General features: G+C 27.0%; 1 protein-coding gene across 12 annotated transcripts in view; it reads left to right on the top strand.

Annotated features, from left to right (window-relative positions):
- Window positions 1-25,423, top strand: part of LOC122512628 (potassium voltage-gated channel subfamily H member 6) — a 240,637-nt gene that overhangs the window by 172,172 nt on the left and 43,042 nt on the right. Inside the window, exon 1 of one of the 12 annotated variants that reach the window (XM_043628567.1) lies at window positions 962-2,199. The exons of the other annotated variants lie outside the window; for them this stretch is intronic. Within the exon in view, the coding sequence (XP_043484502.1) occupies window positions 1,948-2,199 (252 nt within the window). The 5' untranslated portion in view covers window positions 962-1,947. Of the gene's footprint in view, window positions 1-961; window positions 2,200-25,423 lie in introns of those variants that run through there. 12 annotated transcript variants of the gene reach the window in all.

Raw genomic sequence — 25,423 nt, 5'->3', positions numbered from 1 at the left:
ATAACAAGCTCTGCCTTTAATTTTTTCAAGACTGAACCAAAAAGCCGAGCCAAATTCAGAGGAGTTTCGAGAAAAGCTTTTTAGAAGAGTTTCGAGAAAGGTTTTAAGAAGAGTTTTCAGAAAAGTTTGGGAAGAGTTTCGAGAAAAGCTTTTAGAAGAGTTTTGAGAAAGGTTTTAAGAAGAGTTTTCAGAAAAGTTTGGGAAGAGTTTCGAGAAATGTTTTGAGAAAAGTTTTAGGAAGAGTTTCGAGAAAAGTTTGGGAAGAGTTTTGAGAAAGGTTTCAAGAAAAGTTTGGGAAGAGTTTTCAGAAGAGTTTCGAGAAAAGTTTGGGAAGAGTTTCGAGAAAGGTTTCAAGAAGAGTTTCAAGGAAGGTTTCAAGAAGAGTTTTCAGAAAAGTTTTGGAAGAGTTTCGAGAAATGTTTTGAGAAGAGTTTTGGGAAGAGTTTTGAGAAAGGTTTCAACAAAAGTTTAGGAAGAGTTTTCAGAAGAGTTTCGAGAAAAGCTTTGAGAAGTGTTTTGAGAAAAGTTTCTAGAAAAGTTTGGGAAAAGTTTTCAGAAGAAAAGAAAGGTTTCAAGAAAGGTTTGGGAAGAGTTTAGAGAAAAGCTTTCAGAAGTGTTTTGAGAAATGTTTTTAGAATAGTTTCAAGGAAGGTTTCAAGAAGAGTTTTCAGGAAAGTTTGGGAAGAGTTTCGAGAAAAGCTTTTAGAAGAGTTTCGAGAAAAGTTTCAGGAAGAGTTTTCAGAAAAGTTTGTGAAGAGTTTCGAGAAAAGCTTTTAGAAGAGTTTTGAGAAATGTTTTGAGAAGAGTTTTAGGAAGAGTTTCAAGAAGAGTTTCAACAAAAGTTTGGCAACAGTTTCGAGAAGAGTTTCGAGAAGAGTTTTGTGAAGAGTTTCAAGAAAAGTTTGGAAAGAGTTGTGGGAAGAGTTTCCAGAAAAGTTTTGAGAAGAGTTTCGACAAAAGTTCCCCGAAAATCCCTTCAAAATTCAGCTCTTTAAGGAGAAACTTTCAAAGACCCAGCCTCCGGGTACTTTGAAGGAAGAAATTGCACTGAGATCGGTGCAGGTTTGTTCGGAATTACCAGCAAAGAACATCGGCCATCTCCCACCACCAGTGATCATCCGTAGAAAACAGATTTTAGTACGTCCGGAGACAACAGCCAAATGCCACCTGGGTAGGGGATTCGCGAACATCATCAGAGATGAGGAATCGTCCGAGAGTCGTGAGTCATCGATTAGAAGTCGTTATCGTCCGACCGAAACCATATCGACGCCGTCAATCACCAGGGAAATATGCTCCGAAGTCACCGATCGACCGAAATGGAGACCCCTGGTGAAATCGTTGTCATCGAACGGAACGCCGAAAGTCTACGTCGAAAGTGACACAACCTGGTCGAGTTACTCCTACGACAAAGAAGTGTCCAGAGATCGAAAGTCACCGGACTACAACTTTTCCTACGAAAAAATAAGAATTCCTCCAAGAAAGAAATACTCGAAACGTGCCGAGGAGTTGCTAATCGATAGAATAAGCTTATCCTCCTATTGCCTCCAGGACAACAACAGTGAGATTGCATCTGAGGAGAGGGATATTTTGATTGAGAGTACAAGATCAACGACGAGCTTGCGCAGAAGTAAATTCAGTAGATTTGGCACGAGGAAAACAAACGGATCGTTCGCCTCGTTGAAGGATCATTGTCAGAGTGGTGGTTCGTTTCAGCAATTGGACGTGGTCGAGAGGAGTAGTTGGAGGAATAATTTTTTTTCGCCGAAAGTTAGTTTTGAAAGTGACACGGTGTCGGAGATACAGGAGGAGGAGGACGATTTTTTTGACGACAGGCCAAGTACGTCGACGGCGATTACGTTTAGGAAGAGATTGGCCTGTTGGAGTAAGGAGGGAAAGGATCTGCTTGTGAAATCTGTTAATTCGGCAAACACGCTTGCCCCGGCGACAATGACTTGTATCAAGTCCCCTAGAGCGATGTCGGAGCATCTCTTGGGGCAACTTGAGACCCCTGTGAGTCCGGTGGTCATTGGAGGATTGAAGGTTAAGGGCGGGAGTTTTAGGGATGGGGATAAGGGAGCTAGTGATGCCCCGAGGCAAAAGTGGAGTAGTGTGAGAATTAAGGGAGGCAGCACCAAGAGTCTGCTGCTTGAGAATGGAGGACCACAGTCGGCGCCGATCAAGGGACAAATCACCAAAGAGGTATATTCTACTCTGGAAGCAATATTTTCTGTTTTTACTTTTTGTCTATTCACGTGTTTTTTGGTTCCAAATACTGTACAGGGAAAGGACCTCATTTAGTGCCAATTTTGGTACTGAACCTACATGGTAATTTGGGTTTATTTTCTCAACTTGGTTCATTTGGTTCTATTTTTATACCAAAGTCAACTTTTTTTAGTCAATAAAGAACGAAAGAGGCAAAGAAAAGCAAAAAAAAAAGATAAGGAAACAAGTACAGCATACAGAAGGTCAGTAAACAATTTTAGATCGAAAAATTCAAATGGGTGGCAACAAGTAATACTGAAAGAGGTTCTGGAGGAAGTGCACTATCTATTAGAAGAGGTTTTGCAAATATTTTTTGTCAATAAACAATTTTAGAAGCAAATTCAGAATCAAAAATTGGGCACCAAAAGTTAGCATAAGGAAGTAGCGTAAGGAAGGTCAGTAAACAATTTTAGATAGAAAAATTCAGATGGGTGGCAACAAGTATTATTGAAAGAGGTTCTGGAGGCAGTGCAGTAACTAGTAGAAGAGGTTTTACCAACATTTTTTGTCAATAAACAATTTTAGAAGCAAATTCAGAATTAAAAATTGGATCCAAAACTTTAGGAGCATCAAAAAGGTCAGTTATCATCTAGAAATTAAAAATCAAAGTTAGTGACAGCTAGTAATGGAGAAAGAGGTTCTTTAGAAAATGCAGAATTGTGTCGAGAAGGTTTTACCAACATTTTTTGTCAATAAACAATTTTAGAGGCAAATTCAGAATCAAAAATTGAATACCAAAACTTTAGTAGCTTAAGGAAGGTCAGTTAACAATTTTAGATCAAAAAAATTAAAGTTGATGACAACAAGTATAACTTATAGAGTTTCTGGAGCATCTGCAGTATCAAGTAGAAAAGGTTTAACAATCTTTTTTTGACAATAAAAAATTTTAGAACCAAATTCAGAATCAAAAATTGGGTACCAAAACTTTAGGAGCATCAAGAAAGTTAGTTATCATCTATAAATTAAAAATCGAAATTAGTGGCAACTAGTCATGAAGAAAGAGGTCGTTAGGAAGGTGCAGAATAGAGTAGAAAAGGTTTTACAAACATTTTGAATCGATAAACAACAAAAGAAGTACAACTACTCCGTTAAAAATAGGATACCATAACTTCAGTAGCATAAAGAAGATAAATTTAAATTTTAGATCAAAGAATCAAATGGGTGACAATAAGTACTGCTTATAGAGTATCTGGAGCATCTGCAGCATCAAGTAGAAAAGGTTATAGACCCTTTTTTTCCTAATAAACAATTTTATGAAGCAAATACAAAATCAAAAATTGGATACCAAAACTATTAGCATACGGAATGTTAGTTACGAACTATAAATTAAATTTTCAAAGTAGTGTCAATTTGTAATGAAAAAAGATGTCGTTTGGAAGCTGCAGAAACGAGTAGAAAAACTTTAAGAAATATTTTTAGTCAACAAACAACAAAAGAAGTACAACTACTCCGTTAAAAATTGGATACCACAACTTTAGTAGCATAAAGAAGATAAATTGACAATTTTAGATCAAGGGATCAAATGGGTGACAACAAGTAAAGCTTATAAAGTTTCTGGATCATCTGCAGTATCAACTAGAAAAGGTTTTACATCTTTTTTTCTCGATAAAGAAAATTTTATGAATCAAATTTAGAATCAAAAATTCGTAACTAAAACTTTAGTAGCATAAAGAAGGTGTGTTAATAATTAAAATTCTCTCTTTTTCTTTCTTCTCCAGTTGTACAATTTTTTTTTTATCGATGTTTGACATTAAAATTGACTTTCAGAACCGTAAAAGTATTGTTGGCAAGGGAAAAATTGTATTTTTCTCTTCAAAATTGGAAAATGCTGGCAACAAAATTTTTTTCTCTCTTGATATTATCAATTTTCCGTTGGTTAGAAGAAGAATAAAAGGGCAGATGGTGCAAGTGGAGCAAAGTAAAAACTGTGACATTCTTTTCGAAACAACACACCTGTTGTTGTTTTTGCAGTGAACTCTACGATAAAAAAGTGAAAAACAACTAGTATTGCTTGGTACAAATTGCTACATTTCGGTATTTTTAAATTGTTTTGCACATTTTTTTTTTATTTTTCGTGGTATTTTTAGATCAGGGAATATTTTTTTTTTGGTCGGGAAGATAAAAAAGTTGACGACTGGGTAGAAGTAGCAGTTTTTGGTTCTAGGTAATTTGCTTTAATTTACCAAAGCAAATTATTTGCTTTAATAAATTAAGGCAAATTAACTGGAACTAAAAACTGTTTTTGTTTTTGTTCGGTTGAGATTTTTTCAGTATTCGTAGAGGACGATACTAGTTTAAAATGGTTGAATTAAATTAGTGGCTCTTTATTTCGCCAAGTTGGAAACATTTCCACTTACTCTCATCCTTACGGCTCTTAGTTGCTTTGCTTTTGATATTTATGATGATCTGGATAATTTACGGACAGAACTAAAAGTTTTAATGGAACCCTTCCTTCGAAACTTTTCTCCACTTTTACTTTTCTTCCAATTATTCACCAGATTTTGTATTTTATGTTCTACTCCTGATACTTAAGAAGCTTATTAAAATTTTTGAAGTAGAATCTGAAGCAGAAGCAAAAGAATCATCTGAAGCAAAAAATTCGAACTGTTGAGGAAACTTAAAACCAAAAAAAAATCGAAGTTCTTCGAAACTAATTAGGTTAATTTCGATCTTTTTGGGATTTTAATTTAATGATAGAAGGGGAAATGTCGGAAGTAGAAATATCGGAATTGAAGTCAGTATTGTTGGAGGAATTAATCCTAATGTCGCATAATAAAAAGTATTGCGACTTGGCACATGTGTGCGAGAAGAAATAGGACAGAATAATGGATCAATACTAATAACCCGTCTGACAACTTGGCTAAAACCATCGTGCAATTGCAATTCTCCCTTGATCGTGTCAGGGTTTATGTTCCAACGGTACAATCTTATCAAGATCATCTTCAAAATACAGCACTTTCCGCTTTCCTCTTTAACCTCCCTCCTCTCTCTCTCCCCCCTACTCTGATGTCTTAAAAATGTCGATAGTCTACACGAAAACTGGAGCACAACTATATTTGATGTTGTCTCTCAATTACAGGCGACAATTATCATCCACGATAAAAATGGGCTAAAAAAATTTTAGTCGCAAATTTTTTACTGAGTGATGAATTTGAGACTATAATTTTTTAGAAGTTTTTTGATTTCCAGTATTTAAAGTAAATTCTAAAAAGATCAGAAATAGTAGCGTTTGGGGGTTGAAATCTAAAAAAATACCCTAATAGTAGCAATGACGTAAAAAAAAGTTGTAAATAACAGGTTTTAGTAGATGAATCCGAAGATTGGAGCGGTGACAAATTTCTAACATGATAATAAAGAAAGGAAGTGAGGCTAGTACAGAATGAATTTGTGAGTGGATAATAAAAAAGGGGAAACTTGAGATTGTGCCAGTAATTAGAAAACAGTATCAGATAACGAAGTAAGGGAGAATTAGCCTTACTTAGATCGTATAATTAATCCAATAGCTCTATATACTTTGAGAGAGGCTAAAATCACTTAAATTATTCATGAATCAATATGGATTTTCATATCCCACTGGGATTTCCTGGGTTTAATTCGATTACAAGTTTCGTGCTTCAATTAAAAATGCAAATTACGATAAAAGCATTATTGAATTCAAGAAATTGGTGTGAATCTACTGGCAACTTTGATTTTTGGAAAATTAAAAATTTATACCCAAAAAAAGTTATTTTCGTATTTTGTATCTAATATGATGATGATTTGGCAACTTTCCCTGTTGATAAGTACAAAGTGATTTGACAATTTTGAGAAGAAAAATTGTGGTAACGACTCAATTCATCATTTTTATTTGGGAAATCATGAAGAAATTGTTCAGTAATCAGATTTTGGTGGACAAATAGCAGGAGGAGAGGAAATTAAATGATTCGATAAACGGTGAAAAAAGGTCGAAAAAAACATTTTTAAAAACATTTTTAGAGGAAAATTTAGAGTTGAAAATTAAAAGACCGAAAAGTTTTGAAACATGAGGAAGATCAGTTTACAACTGTTGGTACTGAATGGAAATTAGAGCCAACAAGTAATTCAGAAAAGGAGTTGAGAAGCTCTTGTAAATCTATAGGAAGGAAAGTCGTTAGAAAGTCGTTAGGAAGCTGAAGAATCGAGTAGAAAAGGTATTAGGAACATTTCGAGTCGATAAACAACGAAAGAGGCGGAGATAATTTCAGAAAAGGTACAACTTTAGTAGTCTGAGAAACTTCGGTTAACAATTCTATAAATCGTTAATTAAAATTAATGTCAACTAGCGAAGCAATAAGAGGTCGTTAAGAAGCTGCAGAATCGAGTAGAAAAGTTTTAAGAAATATTTCGAGTCAATAAACAAAAGAAGAAGCAGAACTATTCCGTTAAAAATTGGATACCATAACTTTAGTAGCATTCGGAAGGTCAGTAACAATTTTGGATCAAAAAATACAAATGGGTGACAACAAATAATGCTAATAGAGTTTCTGGAGCATCTGTAGTATCAAGTAGAAAAGGTTTAAGAAACATTTTTTGGTAATAGACAATTAAGGAACCAAATTCAGAATCAAAAATTAGATACCAAAACTTTAGGATCATTAGAAAGGTTAGTTATCACCTAGGAATTAAAAAATCAAAATTAGTGGCGACTAGTAATGACGAAAGTTGACTCTTAGTAGCTGCAGAATCATGTGAAGTAGGTTTTACAAACATTTTCAGTCAATAAATCGTCGATTGAGGCAGAAATGATTGTAAAAAATTGGGTTCCTACAACTTTAGTAGCATAATGATGGTCATTAACAATTTTAAAACAAAACATTTAAATAACAGCAATTTATGCTGCAAGAGGTTCTGTAGCAACTGTCGTATCAAGTAGCAAGGGTTTTACAAACATTTATTGACAATAAACAATTTTAGAAACAAATTCAGAATCGAAAATTGGGTACCAAACCTTTAGTAGCATTCGGAAGATCAGTTAACAATTTTAGATCACAAAATTTAAAGTCGATGTCAACAAGTAAAGCTTATAGAGTTTCTGGAACATCTGCAGTATCAAGTAGAAAAGGTTTTACCATTTTTTTTGTCACTAAACAATTTTAGAAGCAAATTCAGAATCAAAAATTAGATGCCATAACTTTAGGATCATCAAGAAGGTAAGTTATCATCTAGAAATTAAAAATTAAAATTAGTGACAACTAGTAATGGAGAAAGAGGTTCTTTAGAAGATGCAGAATCGTGCCAAGAAGGTTTTACAAATATTTTGAGTCAGTAAAAAATTTTTGGAAGCAAATTCAGAATCAAAAATTGGTTACCAAATCTTTAGTAGCAGTTAGAAGGTTAGTTAACAATTTTAGATCGAAAAATTTAAAGTGGATGACAACAAGTATAGCTTATAGAGTTTCTGGAGCATGTGCAGTATCAAGTAGAAAAAGTTTAAGAAACATTTTTTGTCAATAAACAATTTTAGAAGCAAATTCAGAATCAAAAATTGGGTACCAAATCTGTAGTAGCATAAGGAAGGTCAGTTAACAATTTTAGATTAATAAATTGAAAGTGAATGACAACAAGTATAGCTTATAGAGTTTCTGGAGCATCTGCAGTATCAACTAGAAAAGGTTTTTACAATCATTTCGTGTCAATAAACTATTTTAGAAGCAAATTCAGAATCAAAAATTGGATACCATAACTTTAGGAGCATCAGGATTGTCAGATCACCTAGAAATTAAAAAACAAAATTAGTGACGACTAGGAATGGAAAAAATTGACCCCCAGTAGCTGCAGAATCAAGTAGAAAAGGTTTTACAAACATTTTGAGTTAATAAACAACAAAAGAGGCACAACTTTACTGTCAAAAATTGGTTACCAAAACTAGTAGCATACGGAAGGTTAGTTATGATCTATAAATTAAAATTCCAAACTAGTGGCAACTGGTAATGAAGAAAGAGGTCATGTAGGAGTTGCAGAATCATGTCAAGAAGGTTTTAGAAATATTTTGAGTCAATAAATAACGAAAGAGGCAAAACTAATTTCTAAAATTAGGATCCTACAACTTTAGTAGCATAATGATGGTCAATAAACAATTTGAAATTAGAAAAACCAAATGGGTGACAACAAGTAAAGCTTATAGAGTTTCTGGAGCATCTGCAGTACCATGTAGAAAAGGTCTAAGAAACATTTTTTGTCAATAAAAAATTTTAGAACCAAATACAGAATCAAAAATTGGGTACCAAAACTTTAGGAGCATAAGGAAAGTAAGTTAACAATTTTAGATCAAAATATTCAAAGTGGATGACAACTAGTGTAGCTTATAGAGTTTCTTGAGCATCTGCAGTGTCAAGTAGAAAAGGTTTAAGAAACATTTTTCGTCAATAAACGATTTTAGAACCAAATTCAGAATCAAAAATTGGGTACCAAAACTTTAGGAGCATAAGGAAATGTGTTTATTAACCCGGATTATTATTTATTTATTCAGGTACTATTTCAGTATTCCATTTAATGCGGATTATTAACTCGAGAGTAGGTATTTTGTTCCGCATTTATCGTGTGTTGTCATTGACTACATCAAAGTCGTTTTAATGGGTAATTTTCTCGTCTCTGGAGTAGCACATCATCTCTTAAAATGACTCGTGTGTGGGGCAGAGTTAATCGATACGGATTCGTTTATACCAGAGTCTCAAAGGGGAATTTTCAACAACATGAGAAGTGTAAATGGCTTCCTTTGATTGTGGGACTTTGAATAGATCAAGTCTTGTATGTAAATTCAACAGATTTCCCTCTAGTTTTCTTGTTATCTCTCCACTTCCTTCTTTCTTCTCTTTTTCCCCTCTTTTCTCTCTTCTTTCTTTTTTTCTGTTTTTCTCTTTCTTCTCTTCCTTTTTCTCTCTTTTCTATTTTCTTTTTCTTCTTTTTTTCTCTTTCTCTATTTTTCCTCTTTTCTATCTTCTTTCTCTTCTTCTATTTTTCCTCTTTTTTCTCCTCTAAAAAATAGAGAAACGGAAAAAGAAAAAAAAAGAAAAGGAAGAAGAAAAGAAGAAGAGAAAAAAAAGAAAAAGAAGATAGAAAGAAGAGCGAAAAGAGAAAAAGGGAAAAAGGGAAGAAGAGAGAAAAGAGAAAAGAGAAAAAGAGGAAGAGAAAAAAAGAAAAAGAGATTAAAACTGGTCGCAACGATTTTCAATTAGCCAGGAACAGTACATTTACTTTGTTTTCGGAAGCAACAAGGTTCACCGGGCTAGTTTGGTTTAGTATCTTAATGCACTTTCATCGACTCACTGTGCTCTCCTCGTTGTACAAATTCTATTTTCAGATGAAGACCAAGATGCGCTTTAATCTACTAACCCTGTTAAAAATATTCTCCATTGAATAATACTCAACTGCTCAATATACTCGAAACATTCGTACTCTAAAAAATTTTTTTTCTCCTCAAATTTTCCATCCATTTTACAAACCAAAATTGTCACTATTTTCATTTCTTTTTCGCCAAAAAAATAGTGGACCCAAAATCCCCCAAAAAGAGCTTTTCCCTTGTAACACAAAATTCCCCAAAAATGGTATTTTTTTGTCACACAAAATCCCCCCAAAAAGGGGGTTTTCTTGTAACACAAAATCCCCCCCAGAAAAGGGGTTTCTTGTGACCCAAAATCCCCCAAAAGAAGCTTTTCCCTTATAGCAAAAAGTCCCCCAAAAATGGGGTTAGTTTGTGACACAAAATCCCCCCAAAAAAAGGGTTTTTTTGTCACACAAAATCCCCCCAAAAAGGGGGTTTTTTTGTCACACAAAATCCCCTAAAAAAGGGATTTTCTTGTGCCACAAAATTCTCCCAAAAAATGGTCCCCTCTTGGAAGAAAAAATCCTCCAAAAAAAAGAGTTTCTTGTGGTACAAAGTCCCCTAAAAATGTGGTTCCCTTGTTAGAAGAAAAAATCCCCCAAAAAAGGGGTTTTCCTTGTGCCACAAGGGAAACCCCTTTTTTTGGTCGATTTTTCCCGGAGAAAGAGGGAAAAAACTTTTTGAAATTAGCTAAAAATTTGATTAATTAAACTTTTAGGTCTGGGTTTGAAAAGCTCAGTATGCTACAAGCATTAATTTCCCATTTTAATCATTTTAACTGAATTACGTTCGAAAATTAATAAATTCCTCTCCAATAGAATAGAATCTCGAAGAGTTTTTTTCGAAGGAAAAATTTATCTACTTAGTCATATTCTTTTTCATTTTGAAAAGAAATCTCCAATTATAGATAGAGAGATGATAGAATAAGAGTTTATGGATCAATACGGCATAAGTTTGCGAATATAAAAGTTTTAATAATTCCCCTTCAGGGGAGAATTTACTTTTTTATTTGCAAGAAAAGAAAAAATGAATTTTTAAGATGATTTTGGAATGGAATTTAAAGAAAAAATTTCATGTTTTGTCTTTGCGAAAAATGTTGCAGATGCATTTTTTTTGATGATGTATATATATAGTTTCGGAGAGGTAATCGTTTTAGTGCTCGTAAACATGGCATTCATATTCTTGTTTGTTGGTACAAGAGGGTCATGAAAATTGAAGGAATAATATTGACATGAGGAGCTGAAACAAATGTAACTTTGTTGTTTTGCTTTGTGTCCATAAAAAAAGAATTTTATCTACTTTTGAAATTTTTATCTCTTCTTTATTGTTTTATAGCCTTTGTTTTCGTTTTTCGATTTTGCTTTCATTTCTATTCCTTTTTTTTCTATTTTGACTTTATTTATTTGTTCTGACTTTATTATTTGTTTTGCCTTTATTATTTGTTTTGCCTTTGTTTTGTTTTTTTTTTTTTTATTTTTCTGTTTTGTTTTGTTTTCTATTTTAGTGACTGGAGAAGGTTTTAGAAACATTTCGAGGTAATAAAGAACGAAAGAGGCAAAAAGTTGTTGGCAAAAGATTGTGTAATAAATCTTTAGTAGCATAAGGATGGTCAGTTAACAATTTTAGATAAAAAAAATCCAACCTAGTGACAACAATTATTAGTAAAAAAAGGTTCTGGACCATCTGCAGTATCAAGTAGAAAAGCTTTTAGAAACATTTTTTTGCCAATAAACAATTTTAGAAGCAAATCCAGAATCAAAAATTGGGTACCAAACATTTAGGAGTCATCATAAAGGTCATCATCTAGAAATTAAAAAACAAAATTAGTGACGACTAGTAATGGAGAATGTTGACTCCTAGTAGCTGCAGAATCTAGTAGAAAAAGTTTGACAAACATTTTGAGTCAATAAACAATTTTAGAAGCAAATTCAGAATCAAAAATTGGGTACCAAAACTTTAGTAGCATAAGGAAGGTCAGTTAACAATTTTAGATCAAAAAAATTAAAGTTGATGACAACAAGTAATGTTGATAGAGTATCCGGAGCATCTGCAGTATCAAGTAGAAAAGGTTTAACAATCCTTTTTTGACAATAAACAATTTTAGAAGCAAATTCAGAATCAAAAATTGGGTACCAAAACTTTAGGAGCATCAGAAAGGTTAGTTACCACCAAGGAATTAAAAAAACAAAATTAGTGGCTACTAGTAATGAAGAAATTTGACTCCTAGTAGCTGCAGAATCTAGTAAAAAAGGTTTTACAAACATTTTGAGTCAATAAACAACGAAAGAAGCACAAATTTACTTTGAAAAATTGGATACCAAAGTTAGTAGCATACGGATGGTTTAATATCAATTATAAATAAAAAATCGAAGTTTTTGGCAACTAGTAGTGGAGAAAGAGGTCGAGTACAACTTGTAGAATCAACTAGAAAAGGTTTTAGAAATATTTTTAGTTAATTAACAACAAAAGAAGCACAATTACTCCGTTAAAAATAGGATACCACAACTTTAGTAGCATAAGAAGGATCAATAATAATTTTAGATCAAAAAATCCAAATGGTTGACAATAAGTACTGCTTATAGAGTTTCTAGAGCATCTGCAGCATCAAGTAGAAAAGGTTTTACAAACTTTTTTTCACAATAAAAAATTTTAGAAGCAAATGCAGAATCAAAAATAGGATACCACAACTTTAGGAGCATCACTTTCTATACTAAAATAACAAGTAACTGTCTTTCAAATCCGTCGAAAATTGACATTCAATCCAATTCTAATCGAATTATATACCATTTTTACTCGACTGGAAGAAATGCATCACAAAAAAAAAAAAAAAAAAAAAAAAAAAGAGAGAACCGACTAAAGGTACAGTACTCTAAAAATACAATTCCTTCTCTTGGAAGCAGCAAACAGCATTAAATTTTGAAATCCCAAACTGAATAATTGACAGTTATTTACTGAAATAGAATTGCAACAGAGTTCGTATTGACTTCTGGACATTTCCCTCCAGAGACTATGTTCTCTAATGGAAATAATACATCGTCAGCAGAATTCTCCTGAAAATTCATCCACTATGCACTCTCTGCACAATATTCCAATCAGAGAAAGTTATTTTCTGCAAAAATATTTTCAATGCGACCCAGAAACACTTTTTTGTATCAAAAAATACATTCTTAACAAACAGAATTTTTTACTTTTTTTATTTTTTTTTTTTTAATATTTTTTGTTTTACTGAAAAATAAAGAAATTTTCTTTTCTTGTTGAAAAAATGAAATATTTTCGCAAAATATTTTTTGTTTTACCCAAAAAAAAAATAAAGAAATTTTTCATTTTATTTGACTCTATTTGTCTCGTATAAAAATTTATTTGCTTCGAAATAAAATTTATTTGACTTAATTTGACTCGAATAATATTTTACTTGACTCAAATTTATTCGATTAAAAATTTATTTGACTCTATTTGACTCTAATTAAAATTTGGCTCGAATAATATTTTATTTGACTCAAATTTATTCGATTAAAAATTTATTTGACTCTATTTGACTCTAATTAAAATTTGGCTCGAATAATATTTTACTTGACTCAAATTTATTCGATTAAAAATTTATTTGACTCTATTTGACTCTAATTAAAATTTGGCTCGAATAATATTTTATTTGACTCAAATTTATTCGAATAAAAATTTATTTGACTCGAATTAAAATTTGACTTGAAATATTTATTTACTTGACTCAAATTTATTCGATTAAAAATTTATTTGACTCTATTTGACTCTAATTAAAATTTGGCTCGAATAATATTTTACTTGACTCAAATTTATTCGATTAAAAATTTATTTGACTCTATTTGACTCTAATTAAAATTTGGCTCGAATAATATTTTATTTGACTCAAATTTATTCGAATAAAAATTTATTTGACTCGAATTAAAATTTGACTTGAAATATTTATTTACTTGACTCAAATTTATTCGATTAAAAATTTATTTGACTCTATTTGACTCTAATTAAAATTTGGCTCGAATAATATTTTACTTGACTCAAATTTATTCGATTAAAAATTTATTTGACTCGAATTAAAATTTGACTTGAAATATTTATTTACTTGACTCAAATTTTTATTTGACACGAATAAAAATTTATTTGACTCGAACATTTATTCATTTGACTCGAATAATATTTCATTTGACTTAAATTTATTCGAATAAAAATTTATTTGACTCGAAATATTCATTTACTTGTCTCAATTTTTTTTTGGTACAAATAAAAATTTATTTAACTCGAATATTTATTTATTTATTTGACTGAAATAAATTTTATTTTACTCGAATTAAAAATTTGACTGGAATTAAAATTTGACCTGAATAATATTTTGACTCATATTTATTTAGTTGACTCAAATTTTTATTTGATACAAACAAAAATCTATTTGACTCGAATATTTATTCATTTGACTCAAATTATATTTTATTTGACTCAAATTTATTCGATTAAAAATTTATTTGCTTCGAAATAGTTTTTATTTGACTTTATTTGACTCGAATAATTTTTTTTTTTTCGTTAGAGAAATTAAATATTTTTGCAAAATATTTTTTGTTTTACCCAAGAAAGAAAAAGAAATTAAATATTTTCGAAAAATATTTTTTTTTACCAAAAAAAAATTTTTGTTTTTTTTTGGTAAAAAAAAATATTTTTTGTTTGGGTGAAAAAAAATATTTTTTGTTTGGGTGAAAGGAAAAATATTTTGTTTGCTGTTTGGAGGAAAAGGGGAAAAAATGCGAATGTGGGCGGAATATGAAAATTGCAAATTGAAAGAATGGGGATTTGGTGTGAGTGCGTGACACACGCGTCGACCGGTGATTTTAGCGCGTGGCGGATGTTTTTCGAAAGCCAGCTCGCAAGTAGTGAGGCACGTAAGCACACACAGCATCCAGTAGCGATTTCCGCGATGTAAACGAAAGCTCCACTCTCTCGTAATTTAGTTTTGCCGCGCGATTCAGAGCGTGTGGCTGTAATTTTTTTTTTACCATTTTCCCCTCAGTGTGTCGTCTGGCCTATAATATTCTCTCGTTCAAAATAACATTGGAATTTTCCTCATTATTTTTTTTTTATTTTGGTAATTTTTCTCGAAATTTTCTTTACAATCTGCTTTATAATTTTCTTCAAAATTTCTTTTTGGAATTATCTTCGTAATTTGTATGTAATTTTTTTTTTTTTGGTAATTTTTTGGAATTTTTTTCGGAATTTTCTTTGTAATTTTCTTAGTAGTTTTTTTTTGTAACAATTTTTGGAATTTTCTTTGCAATTTTTTGGAATTATCTTCGTAATTTTGTTTGTAATATTTTTTTGTTAATTTTTTGATAATTTTTTGGAATTTTTTTCGTAATTTTCTTTGTAATTTTCTTTGTAATTTTCTTAGTAGTTTTTTGTAACTATTTTTAAAATTTTCTTTGCAATTTTTCTTTACAAATTTTTTCGATTTATCTTCGCAATTTTTTTTAATAGTTTTTTGGTAATTTTTCGGTAATTTTTTGGAATTTTCTTTGTAATTTTCTTTGCAATCTTCTTTATAATTTTCTTCGTATTTATTTTGGTCATTTTTCGGTAATTTTTTGAAATTTTCTTCGTAATTTTCTTTGGAATTTTCTTCCTAATTATTTTGGTCATTTTTCGGTAACTTTTTGGAATTTTCTTTGTAATTTTCTCAGTAGTTTTTTTGTAACAATTTTTGGAATTTTCTTTGCAATTTTCTTTGCAATTTTCTTTGTAATTTTCTTTACAATTTTTTGCGATTTATTTTCTTCATTTTTTGATGGTTTTTTTTTTGGTAATTTTTCGGTTATTTTTTGGAATTTTCTTCATAATTTTCTTTGTAATTTTGTCAGTAGTTTTTTTCGAATTTTCTTTACAATTTTCTTTGTAATTTTCTTTACAATTTTTTGTCATTTATTTTCGTAATTTTTTTTTGGTAATTTTTCAGTAATTTTTTGTAATTTTCTTTCTTATTTTTTTGTAATTTTCTCAGTAGTTTTTTCGAATTTTCTTTAAAATTTTCTTTGTAATTTTATTTACAATTTTTTTCGCTTTACCTTCGTAATTTTTTTGATAAATTTTTTAGTAATTTTTCGGTAATTTTTTGGAATTTTCTTTGTAATTTTCTCAGTAATTTTTTTTGGAATTTTCTTCGCAATTTTCTTTGTAAAATTTTTGTACTTTCATTAGAATTTTTTTTGCAGTTTTCTGTGTAATTTAAAAAAAATTTTTTTTTTTTTGAAATTTCTTTGTAATTTTTTGTAATTTTCTTTTTAATTTTTTTCCTAACTTTTTTTTGAATTTTTTTCACTTTCGAAATTAAAAATAATTTGTTTTTAATTCACTTCGTGCCTCCCTTTCAACTAAACCTTTTATAGTGAAATGTAACTCGAAAAAAATTATTTTTTTGGGGGGAGGGGGGAGATAAAAAAATTTTTTTTTTCAAAGACGATTAAAAAAAAGGGGGAAAAGTGACGATTTTCCTTTTGGAATGACTTTTGCGTTTATTGTGAAAATGCCGGCTCCAGGAGCTAGTCCCTATCTCACGAAAGGAAAAAACAAGAAGGCATTTCAATCAGTCTTGTCGACGGTAATCGATGTTTGTATTCCATTGTTTTTTATTCCACTTTTACCCCCCCCCCCCCACCTCTACCCACCCCTTTAAAATATAAATTTGCAAAATTACAAATTTTTTGTGATAAAATTTTTTTAACTTTTCTTTTTGATGGCGAAAAATTTATTTAACGATTTTTTTAATTTGAAGAGTAAAAGAAAATTTACTTGACTCGAATAAATTTGTATTTGACTCTATTTGACTCAAATAAAAATTTATTTGATTTGAAGAAAAATTTATTTCACTTAAAATATTTATATTTATTTGACTCAAATTTATTTGTCTCTAATATTTATTTATTTAACTCGAATATTTATTTATTTGACTCAAAAAATTTTTATTTGACTCGAATTTTTAATTATTTGACTCAAAAAAATGTTATGTTACTCAAATTGTTATTTATTTGACTCAAAAAAATTTTATTTTTCTCGAATATTTATTTATTTGAGTCAAAAAAATTTTATTTGACTCGAATTAATTTTTGACTTGAATAATATTTTATTTGACTCAAATTTATACGAATAACAATTTATTTGACTCAAATAAAATTTTATTTGACTCGAATATTTATTTAATTGACTCAAAAAAAATTTTATTTGACTCGAATTAAAATTTGCCTTGAATAATATTTTTTTTACTGAAATTTATTCGAATAAAAATTTATTTGACTCTATGTGTCTTGAGTTAAAATTTACTTGACATTATATGAGTCGAATGTGTTTATTTATTTGACTCGAATAATATATTTTTTTTTTGACTCAAATTTATTCGAATGAAAATTTATTTGACTCAAATAAATTTTATTTGTCTCCAATATTTATTTATTTGACTCGAATTAAAATTTAACTTGAATAATATTTCACTTGACTCAATTAAATTTTATTTGACTCGAATTTTTATTTATTTGACTTAAAAAAAATTTATTTGACTCGAATTAAAATTTGACTTGAAAAAATATTTTATTTGAATCAAATTTATTCGATTAAAAATTTATTTGACTCGAATGAAAATTTATTTAACTCGAACATAGAAATTTACTTGACTCAACCAAAAATTAAATTTGACTCAAAAAAAAATAAAAAATATTCGATAAAAATAAAACATTTATTTTCGTCACGACGAAATAAAAATGAATTATTTTGCAGTTCGAAATTGTTGTGGAAAAAAAAACTTTATATATGCAGATGAAAAAAAAAGTTGATAATAAAATCAACTTTTTTTATTAAAACTTATTTATTTCGATATTGCTTCTATAAATGAAAAATTGTTATTCACGAAAGCAGAATGGAGAACACGTTTCTCATACGAAAACAAACAAAACGTTCCGTATAACCCAATTTTCTTCATTTTTTTCCATTTCTCTTTTTTTTACCTATTTTAAGCCACACAATCAAAATGGCAAATTTTATTTTTATTTCATCGCTTTTGTTTATTTCACAATTAAATTTTTATCTTTCTACTAACAATTTATTTATTTGTTTATTAAATTTTTTTTATTCTTTACTCATTAATTTGTTAATTTATAAGAAAAAAAATTTAATATTTATTTATGTAGGTACTAAATTATTAATTTGTTAATTAATTTATTTACTTTTTAATTTTTTTTAACGAATTAATTAATTTATTTATTTATTTACTTGTTAATTTTTGTTATTGTTTACAAATTAATTTATTAATTTATTTATTTACTAATTTTTTTTTTATTATTTACAAATTAATTTATTACTTTTTATTTATTTACTTATTAATTTTTTTTTATTATTTACTTATTAATTTGTTAATTTATCAAAATAAAAATAATTCGGAATTCGAAAGTAAAAAATTACATTTTTTTTCTCCCAAAAATATCAATAAAAAAACTATATTTTCAGTTTCAATAATTTTTCATTTTTTTGGGGGGGGGGGGGGAAATATCAAAAATTTATTGACATACTATAACGTACAATGGCTCTGATTTTCATTTATACAACGTAGTGAGAAAAAGTTTCCGAAGAATAGGAAGAAGAAAAAAAATTGAGTTTGTCAGAAATTGTGAGTCATTCACACGGAAAAAAAAAAAAATTTTCTTGGCAACTTTTTCCTTTCTCCTCATTTTTTTTTTTCTTTGCGAGAAAATATTTCTCAAGAATATAAATTTTTTCTGAAATCAAAATCATTTTGTTTATTTACAAAAGAAAAAAAAAACAATTTTTCCAAAGAATATTTCTTTCGTTCACATAAAAAAATAAATAAATAAACAGTAATTTATAATAAGCATTTCGAAAAAATTTTTTTTCAATTTTTTTTTTTTCATTTGCAAAAAAATTAAACAAGTTTTGGTTTTTGAAAACGTATAATATTATAAATAAATAATATATAAATAAAATAAATAGATTAGTAAACAAAAAAGTAAATAGAAAATTAACAAATAAGTAATCAAAGAAAAAAATAAACGTGCCAGCGTGGTTAGGTGGATAGGGTATCGGTTTGTGGATGTTGGGGTAGTGCGTTCGATTCCCGGCGCCTGGGAATTTTTTCTGTTAAGCATTATATTAATTTAAATTTATATAAAATTTGTAAACAAATAAAAAATCAACAAATAAATTAATAAACAAATAAATAAGTAAGCAAATAAAAAATAATACATAAAAATGTAAATAAATAAAAAAGTAATAAATGAACAAAAAACGTAAATAAGTAAATAAAAAACAATTAGACAAACATGTAAACAAATAAATTAATAAATAAATAAAGAATTAAGTAAATAAAAAATAATAGATATAAATGTAAATAAATAAAAAAGTAATAAATTAAAAAAAGTGTTAATAAATAAAAATGGAAATAAGCAAAAAACTTTAGTAAATAGAAATGTTAAAAAAAATACAAAAGTTAATAAATAAAAAAAGTGAGTAAATAAAGAAGCAAGTAAATAGAAAAGTAATAAGTAAATATATAAATAAATAAGTAAATAAATAAATAATTAAGTAAAATAAGTAAAATAAAGAAGTAAATAAGTAATTAAAAAAGTAAATAAAAAAGTAAATATAAACATAAGTAAATTATTTAAATAAATATGTAAATAAATAAATAATTAAAATAAATAAGTAAATAAAATCAAGTACGAAAAAAATCTTAAAGAAAAAATATTTTTTTTTTGCATTAAAAATAAAAATAAAATTTTTCTCGTTTTTTTCCATTATTAAAAACAATAATAGGGAATAATTATTATTTTTTTTTCCACCGAATAATCGAGATAATTATAGAAGAGAAATGAATATACACCGCTTATAGACGTTTAGCTCGGAAGCGCTCGCAGATACATTGTTCTCAATTTGACTCAGTCGAATGGACAGACTCTTGTCTGATAAGCCATGTCTCATTTCCTCCATTCCATGCTCATTCCACCGTTTTTCTCCGGACGAGTGAGCTCAAATTGAATGCAACTCATGTAATCCAATCAATTACAATTCCATTAGAGTAAGCATTTTTTTTTCTATCTTTTTTTTTCCTCCTACGGTTGCATAATAAAATTTTATTTTCCAATTTTATTTCCATCCGATAATCACTTGAGGATGAAATTTTCCTGCTTTGCATTCGAAAATAATTTTTTTTATACTTCTAATAGTGTTGAAATCGTTGAAATAAAGGTTTAAGAGTGAAAATAATGAGCGTGTGAGTTTGGTTAGGTGGTTAGGGTATCGGGTTGTGGATGTTGGGGTCGTGCGTTCGATTCCTGGCGCTTGGGAATTTTTTCTGTTAGGTATATTGGAAATTAATTTATGTAAAGTTTGTATAAACAAAAGTAGGTGGAAAATAAAATTAATGAGAATAAAAATAAGAAAAGAAAAGAAAATTAAATATGGTAAAAATAAAAATAGTAAAAGAAAATAAAAAAAGCGAGAGAAAGTTAAAAATGGTAAAATAAAAATAGCAAAAGGGAAATAAAACTAGTAAAAATAAGAATGGATAAAGAAAATAAAAATAGTAAAAATAAAAATAGCAAAAGAAAAAGAAAAATAAAACTAGTAAAAATAAGAATAGCAAAAGAAAATAAAAATAAAAATAGCTAAAGGAAATAATAGTAAAAATAAAACTAGTAAAAAATAGCAAAATAAAAATAGCAAACAGAAAAACAAAAATAGTAAAAATTAAAATACAAAAAGAAAACAAAAATAGTAAAAATTAAAATAGCAAAAGCAAATAAATGTAGAAAAAATAAAACTAGTTAAAATAAAAATAATAAAGGAAAATAAAAAAGTTTTAATACAAATAACAAAGAAAACAAAAATAATAAAAATACAATAGCAAATAAAATTCTAAGAAAAAATGTAAATAGTAAAAATTAAAATAGCAAATGAAAATGAAAATTGTAAAAATAAAAATTGCGAAAGAAAATAAAAATAGTAACATTACAAAAATAAAAATAGTAGAATTACAAAACAAATAAAAATACAATAGCAACAGAAAACAAAAATAGTTAAAATTAAAATAGCAAAAGAAAAAAAAATAATAAAAATAAATATAACAAAGAAAACGAAAATAGTAAAATTAAAATAGCAAATTAAAATTAAAATAGTAAAAATAAAAGTAGTAAAAATAAAAATAGTAAAAATATAAATAGTAAAAATATATAACAATAGTAAAAGTACAAATAGCAAAAAAATAATGAATAAAACAAATACAATAGCAAATAAAATTCAAAAAGAAAATAAAATAGTAAAAATAACAATAGCAAAAGAAAATAACAATAGTAAAAGTAAAAATAGCAAATAGCAAATGAAAATGAAAATAGTAAAAATAAAAGTAGTAAAAATAAAAGTAGTAAAAATAAAAATAGCAAAATAAAATAAAAATAGTGAAAATACAAAAATAATAAAACTACAATAGCAAATAAAATTCAAAGAGAAAATAAAAATAGCAAAAGAAAACAAAAATAGTAAAAAGAAAAATAGCAAAAGAAAACGAAAATAGTAAAATTAAAATAGCAAATGAAAATCAAAATTGTAAAAATAAAAGTAGTAAAAATAAAAATAGCAAACGAAAATAAAAATAGTAAAAATTTAAATAGCAAAAAAAAGTAAAAGTATTAAAAATAAAAATAGAAGAAAATACTAAAATAAAAATAATACTTAATGAAAAAAATACTGAAAGTAAACAAAAATTAAAAACAAAAAGTCCCTTATGGAATTTTTTTCTCTTTTTAACAATTTAATAATGACAAAAGCCAAGAGGTTTATCTCTCTTGATTCAGTCAACTGAAATAAATTAAGCTTTATTTAATTTTCTAATCTCGATACTATCTTGTTTAATTTCATTGAATCTCTCACTCTCTCTCTCTCGCTCTTGAAAATTTAATTTCGTCCTCTCGCGCATTCTCCTCTTTACTTTGCTGCCTTCGCACCAAACTATATAAAAAGATTAATTAAATGCAATTTCCCGATTGGAATTAAAAGAGCTTTTAAATTTTATTTTTTACTTACAATAATTGGAATTTTCAAATAATACTTATTTTCACACTCAAGAAAATAAAAAAATTATAAAAATAGAAATTTTTTTTTTATTTTTCTCTTCCTGCAATAAAAATAGAAAAATAAAATAAAAAATGTTTAAAAAAAAATGGAATTGTGTAATTTCTATAATTAAAAATAAATTAAATAATCTACTTTACTAAATAAATTAAATAATTAAATAAATGAATTTAAATAAAAAATCAAGAATTAAAAATAGCAAAATAAAATGAAAATACAAAATAGTAGAAATAAAAGTGGGAAATAAAATACGAACGACGGTAGGCGTCGGTAGCGTAGTGGTAGAGCGCTGGTCTGGTAGTTCGCAGGTCGAGGGTTCGAATCCCCGCGTGGGTTAGTTTTTATTTGTTTCGTAGTTTTCGATTAATTTCAATTTTTCTTTATTTGTATGTGTGTATAAATAAGAAATTTCATGGTTATAGAATATACTATTGAATAAATAGCAGTAATAGAAAAATAAAAATAGTAAAACTAAGAAATAAAAATAGCAAATAAAATGTCAAAGAGTAAAATTCAATAAAAATGGTAAAAATAAAAATAGTAAATGAAGATAAAAATATAAAAAATAGCAAAAAAGAAAATAAAAAAAGGCAAAAATAAAAATAGCAAACGAAGATCAAAATAGTAAAAAAAATAGCAAATAAAATAAAAATAATAGAAAAATAGCAAATAAAATATAAAAAATAAATAAAATACAAATAGTAATAAAAATAAAACTGTAAAGTAAAAATAGTAAAAGTAAAAAAGCAAATAAAAATACAGAAAGGAAATAAAATAAAAATAGTAAAAATAAAAATAAAAAATAAAATACGGAAAGTAAATAAAATACAAATAGTAAATAAAATACAAATAGTAATAAAAATAAAAATAGTAAAAATAAAAATGGAAAATAAAATACGGAAAGTAAATAAAATACAAATAGTAATAAAAATAAAAATAGTAAATAAAATAAAAACAGTAAAAATAAAAATAGTAAAAATAGTAAAAATAAAAAAGCAAATAAAATACAGAAAGTAAATAAAATATAAATAGTAATAAAAAAAAATCTGTGTAAAATACAAATAGAAATAAAAAGAAAACTGTAAATAACAAATATAAAAATAAAATAAAATTAGTAAAAATAAAAAATAGCAAATAAAATACAAATGGTATTTAAAATAAAAAAAAAATTATCAATTGAAATTAAAAATATCCATTGAACTAAAAACGTAAAATAGAAAAAGGAGAGAAGAAAAGAGGAAAAAAAAGAAAAATGAATGCATATGATCTGCAAAAATCGCCAAATACCGGATACGAAATGTTTTATTCATGAATTATTTGGTGCCTGGTAGAGGCGGCTACAAAGAAAATCGTGACTACAACTCATGACCCGTAATTCTCGTTCCAATAACCTACAGACATTGAAGGGTCGAAGAGGCAAAAAAAAAAAAAAAAAAAAAAAAAAAAAAAAAAAACCAATTTAAATTTAATTCTAATTTCCAAGTCAGGCAAAAAACGAGAGTCAAATTTATTCCAAAAATAACCATTAAATTCTCATGTATGTACAACAAAATTATTGACTAACAAGCCTAGTATAGCAATTTTTGTATCGAAATACGAAAAGAATAAAAAAAAGAAAAATGGGTAATAAATTCAAAAAAACAATTTACTTACCTACACCAATTTTTTTTCTCTCTTTTTTTGGGGGGGGGGGGGGTTAAAAGGGATATTTCTAGAGTGATAATAGGTCGATAAATTAAAAGTGGGTGCTAACTTGTTGCCGAGCCATTGAACCCGTATTGTATAGTTTCATACAGTGTGAAAAAAAAATTTTTTTTTTTACACACGCTTTTATTTTTATTAAACGCTTGTACATTTTTTTTATATTGAAGAACAAATTTTTATTGGAATTTATTTTTTAAAAAAAAAATTCTTTTCTCAAAATTAAAAGAGTAATATCACAGAGTGAAAGTTTTGCTTTTGTTTCCTTTTTTGTTTCATATTTTTTTCGAGAAGAATTTTATTACAAACTATAATGAAAAATAATTAAATTCTTTCATGGAAATAAATTGAAATTTTATCCGAAATTAATTGAATTCTTCAATAAAGAATTTATTTAAATATGAAAATAATTGCGAATTCTTGCCTATTGAAGAATTTTATCAAAATTTTGAAAAGTAATTTAATTTTTTCGAAGAATTTATAATTATTTATAAAAAAAAAAAAAAATAATTGAATTTCTTCGACGAATTTAATTATTTATAAAAATAATTGAATTAATTATTTACGAAAATAATTTTGGATTAATTATTTACGAAAATAATTCAATTCTTGCCTGTTAAGAATTTTATTGGAAATTTTGAAAAAAATTTAATTTTTCCAATGAATTTATAATAATTATATTTATAAAAATAATTGAATTTCTTCAAAGAATTTAATTATTTATGAAAATAATTGAAATTCTTTTAGAGAAATTAAATTTAAATTTTATTGAAATTAATTGAATTATTTCGAGGAATTTTATTAAAAACTGTATTTTATAAAAAATAATTGAATTCTTGCTTGGAAAAATTTTATTGTTTATGGTAATTATTCGAAAATTGAAAAACTGATAATTGAAATGAAAGAATTAAAAATGGATATTTAATAATTGAAATTTAAAAATAGAATTTGATAATTGTAATTAAAAAATTGAATATCGCTCATAACATTTACTATACGATATTTATTTATAGAAAAATAAATATATATTTTTTTTTCCTATATAATTTTTTTAAATCCTTTCGCAAAATAACCATTCGCCAGTAAATTATAAGTTACGGAGGGATTTAATTCTTTTATGAATATTCATGAGGAGATCAAATTTTTGTTTTCTGAGGATCTCTCATGAAAGTTGGAAATTAGGTTACAAAACCGAGTTTTCTGCATATATATACATTAATGCCTTCGTTTTGCGAAACTTGCGTTCCTAGAGTTCTTTTTTTTATTTTTTTATTATTATAAACTTTTATTAATATTTAATTCATTATTTATTAATAATAACTAATTTGTATTTTATAATAAAATTAAAATTAATAATAATAATATAATTTAATAATAAAAATAAGAATAAAAAATAATAATAATAATAAGAATAATAATAATAATAATAATAATAATAATAATAATAATAAAAATAATAATAAAAATAATAAGAATAAAAAAATAATAATAATAAGAATAATAATAAAAATAATAATATAAAATAAATAATAAGAATAAGAATAATAATAGTGATTATTATATTATTTTACATAGTGTGATAGTTTGGTCGTGAGGTCTAAGGCACCAAGTTTAATACGGATTAGGGTTCGAATCCCGGTCGATGTATTTTATTTTCTAATATTTTTCCTTTCATTTTCAAAAGAAAAGAAGGAGAAAAAGAAAGAAAAGAGAGAAGGAGAAAAAGAGAGAAAGAGAAAAAGGGAGAAAATGAAAAAAGAAAGAATAAGAAAGAAAGAGGAGGAGAAGAAGAGAGAAAATTAAAAAAAGAGAATAATAAAGAAGGAAAAAAAGAAGAAGAAGAAAAAATAGAGAAGGAACAAAAGAGAGAATAAGAAAGAAGGAAAAAAAGAAGAAGAAAAAAAATAGAGAAGGAACGAAAAAGAGAATAAGAAAGAAGGAAAAAAAGAAGAAGAAAAAAATAGAGAAGGAACAAAA

The sequence above is a fragment of the Leptopilina heterotoma genome, unplaced genomic scaffold, assembly GCF_015476425.1.
Source record: "Leptopilina heterotoma isolate Lh14 unplaced genomic scaffold, ASM1547642v1 Lhet_123, whole genome shotgun sequence".
In the NCBI taxonomy this organism is placed as follows: Eukaryota; Metazoa; Arthropoda; class Insecta; order Hymenoptera; family Figitidae; genus Leptopilina; species Leptopilina heterotoma.
This window is presented reverse-complemented; position numbering and strand designations above follow the sequence as displayed.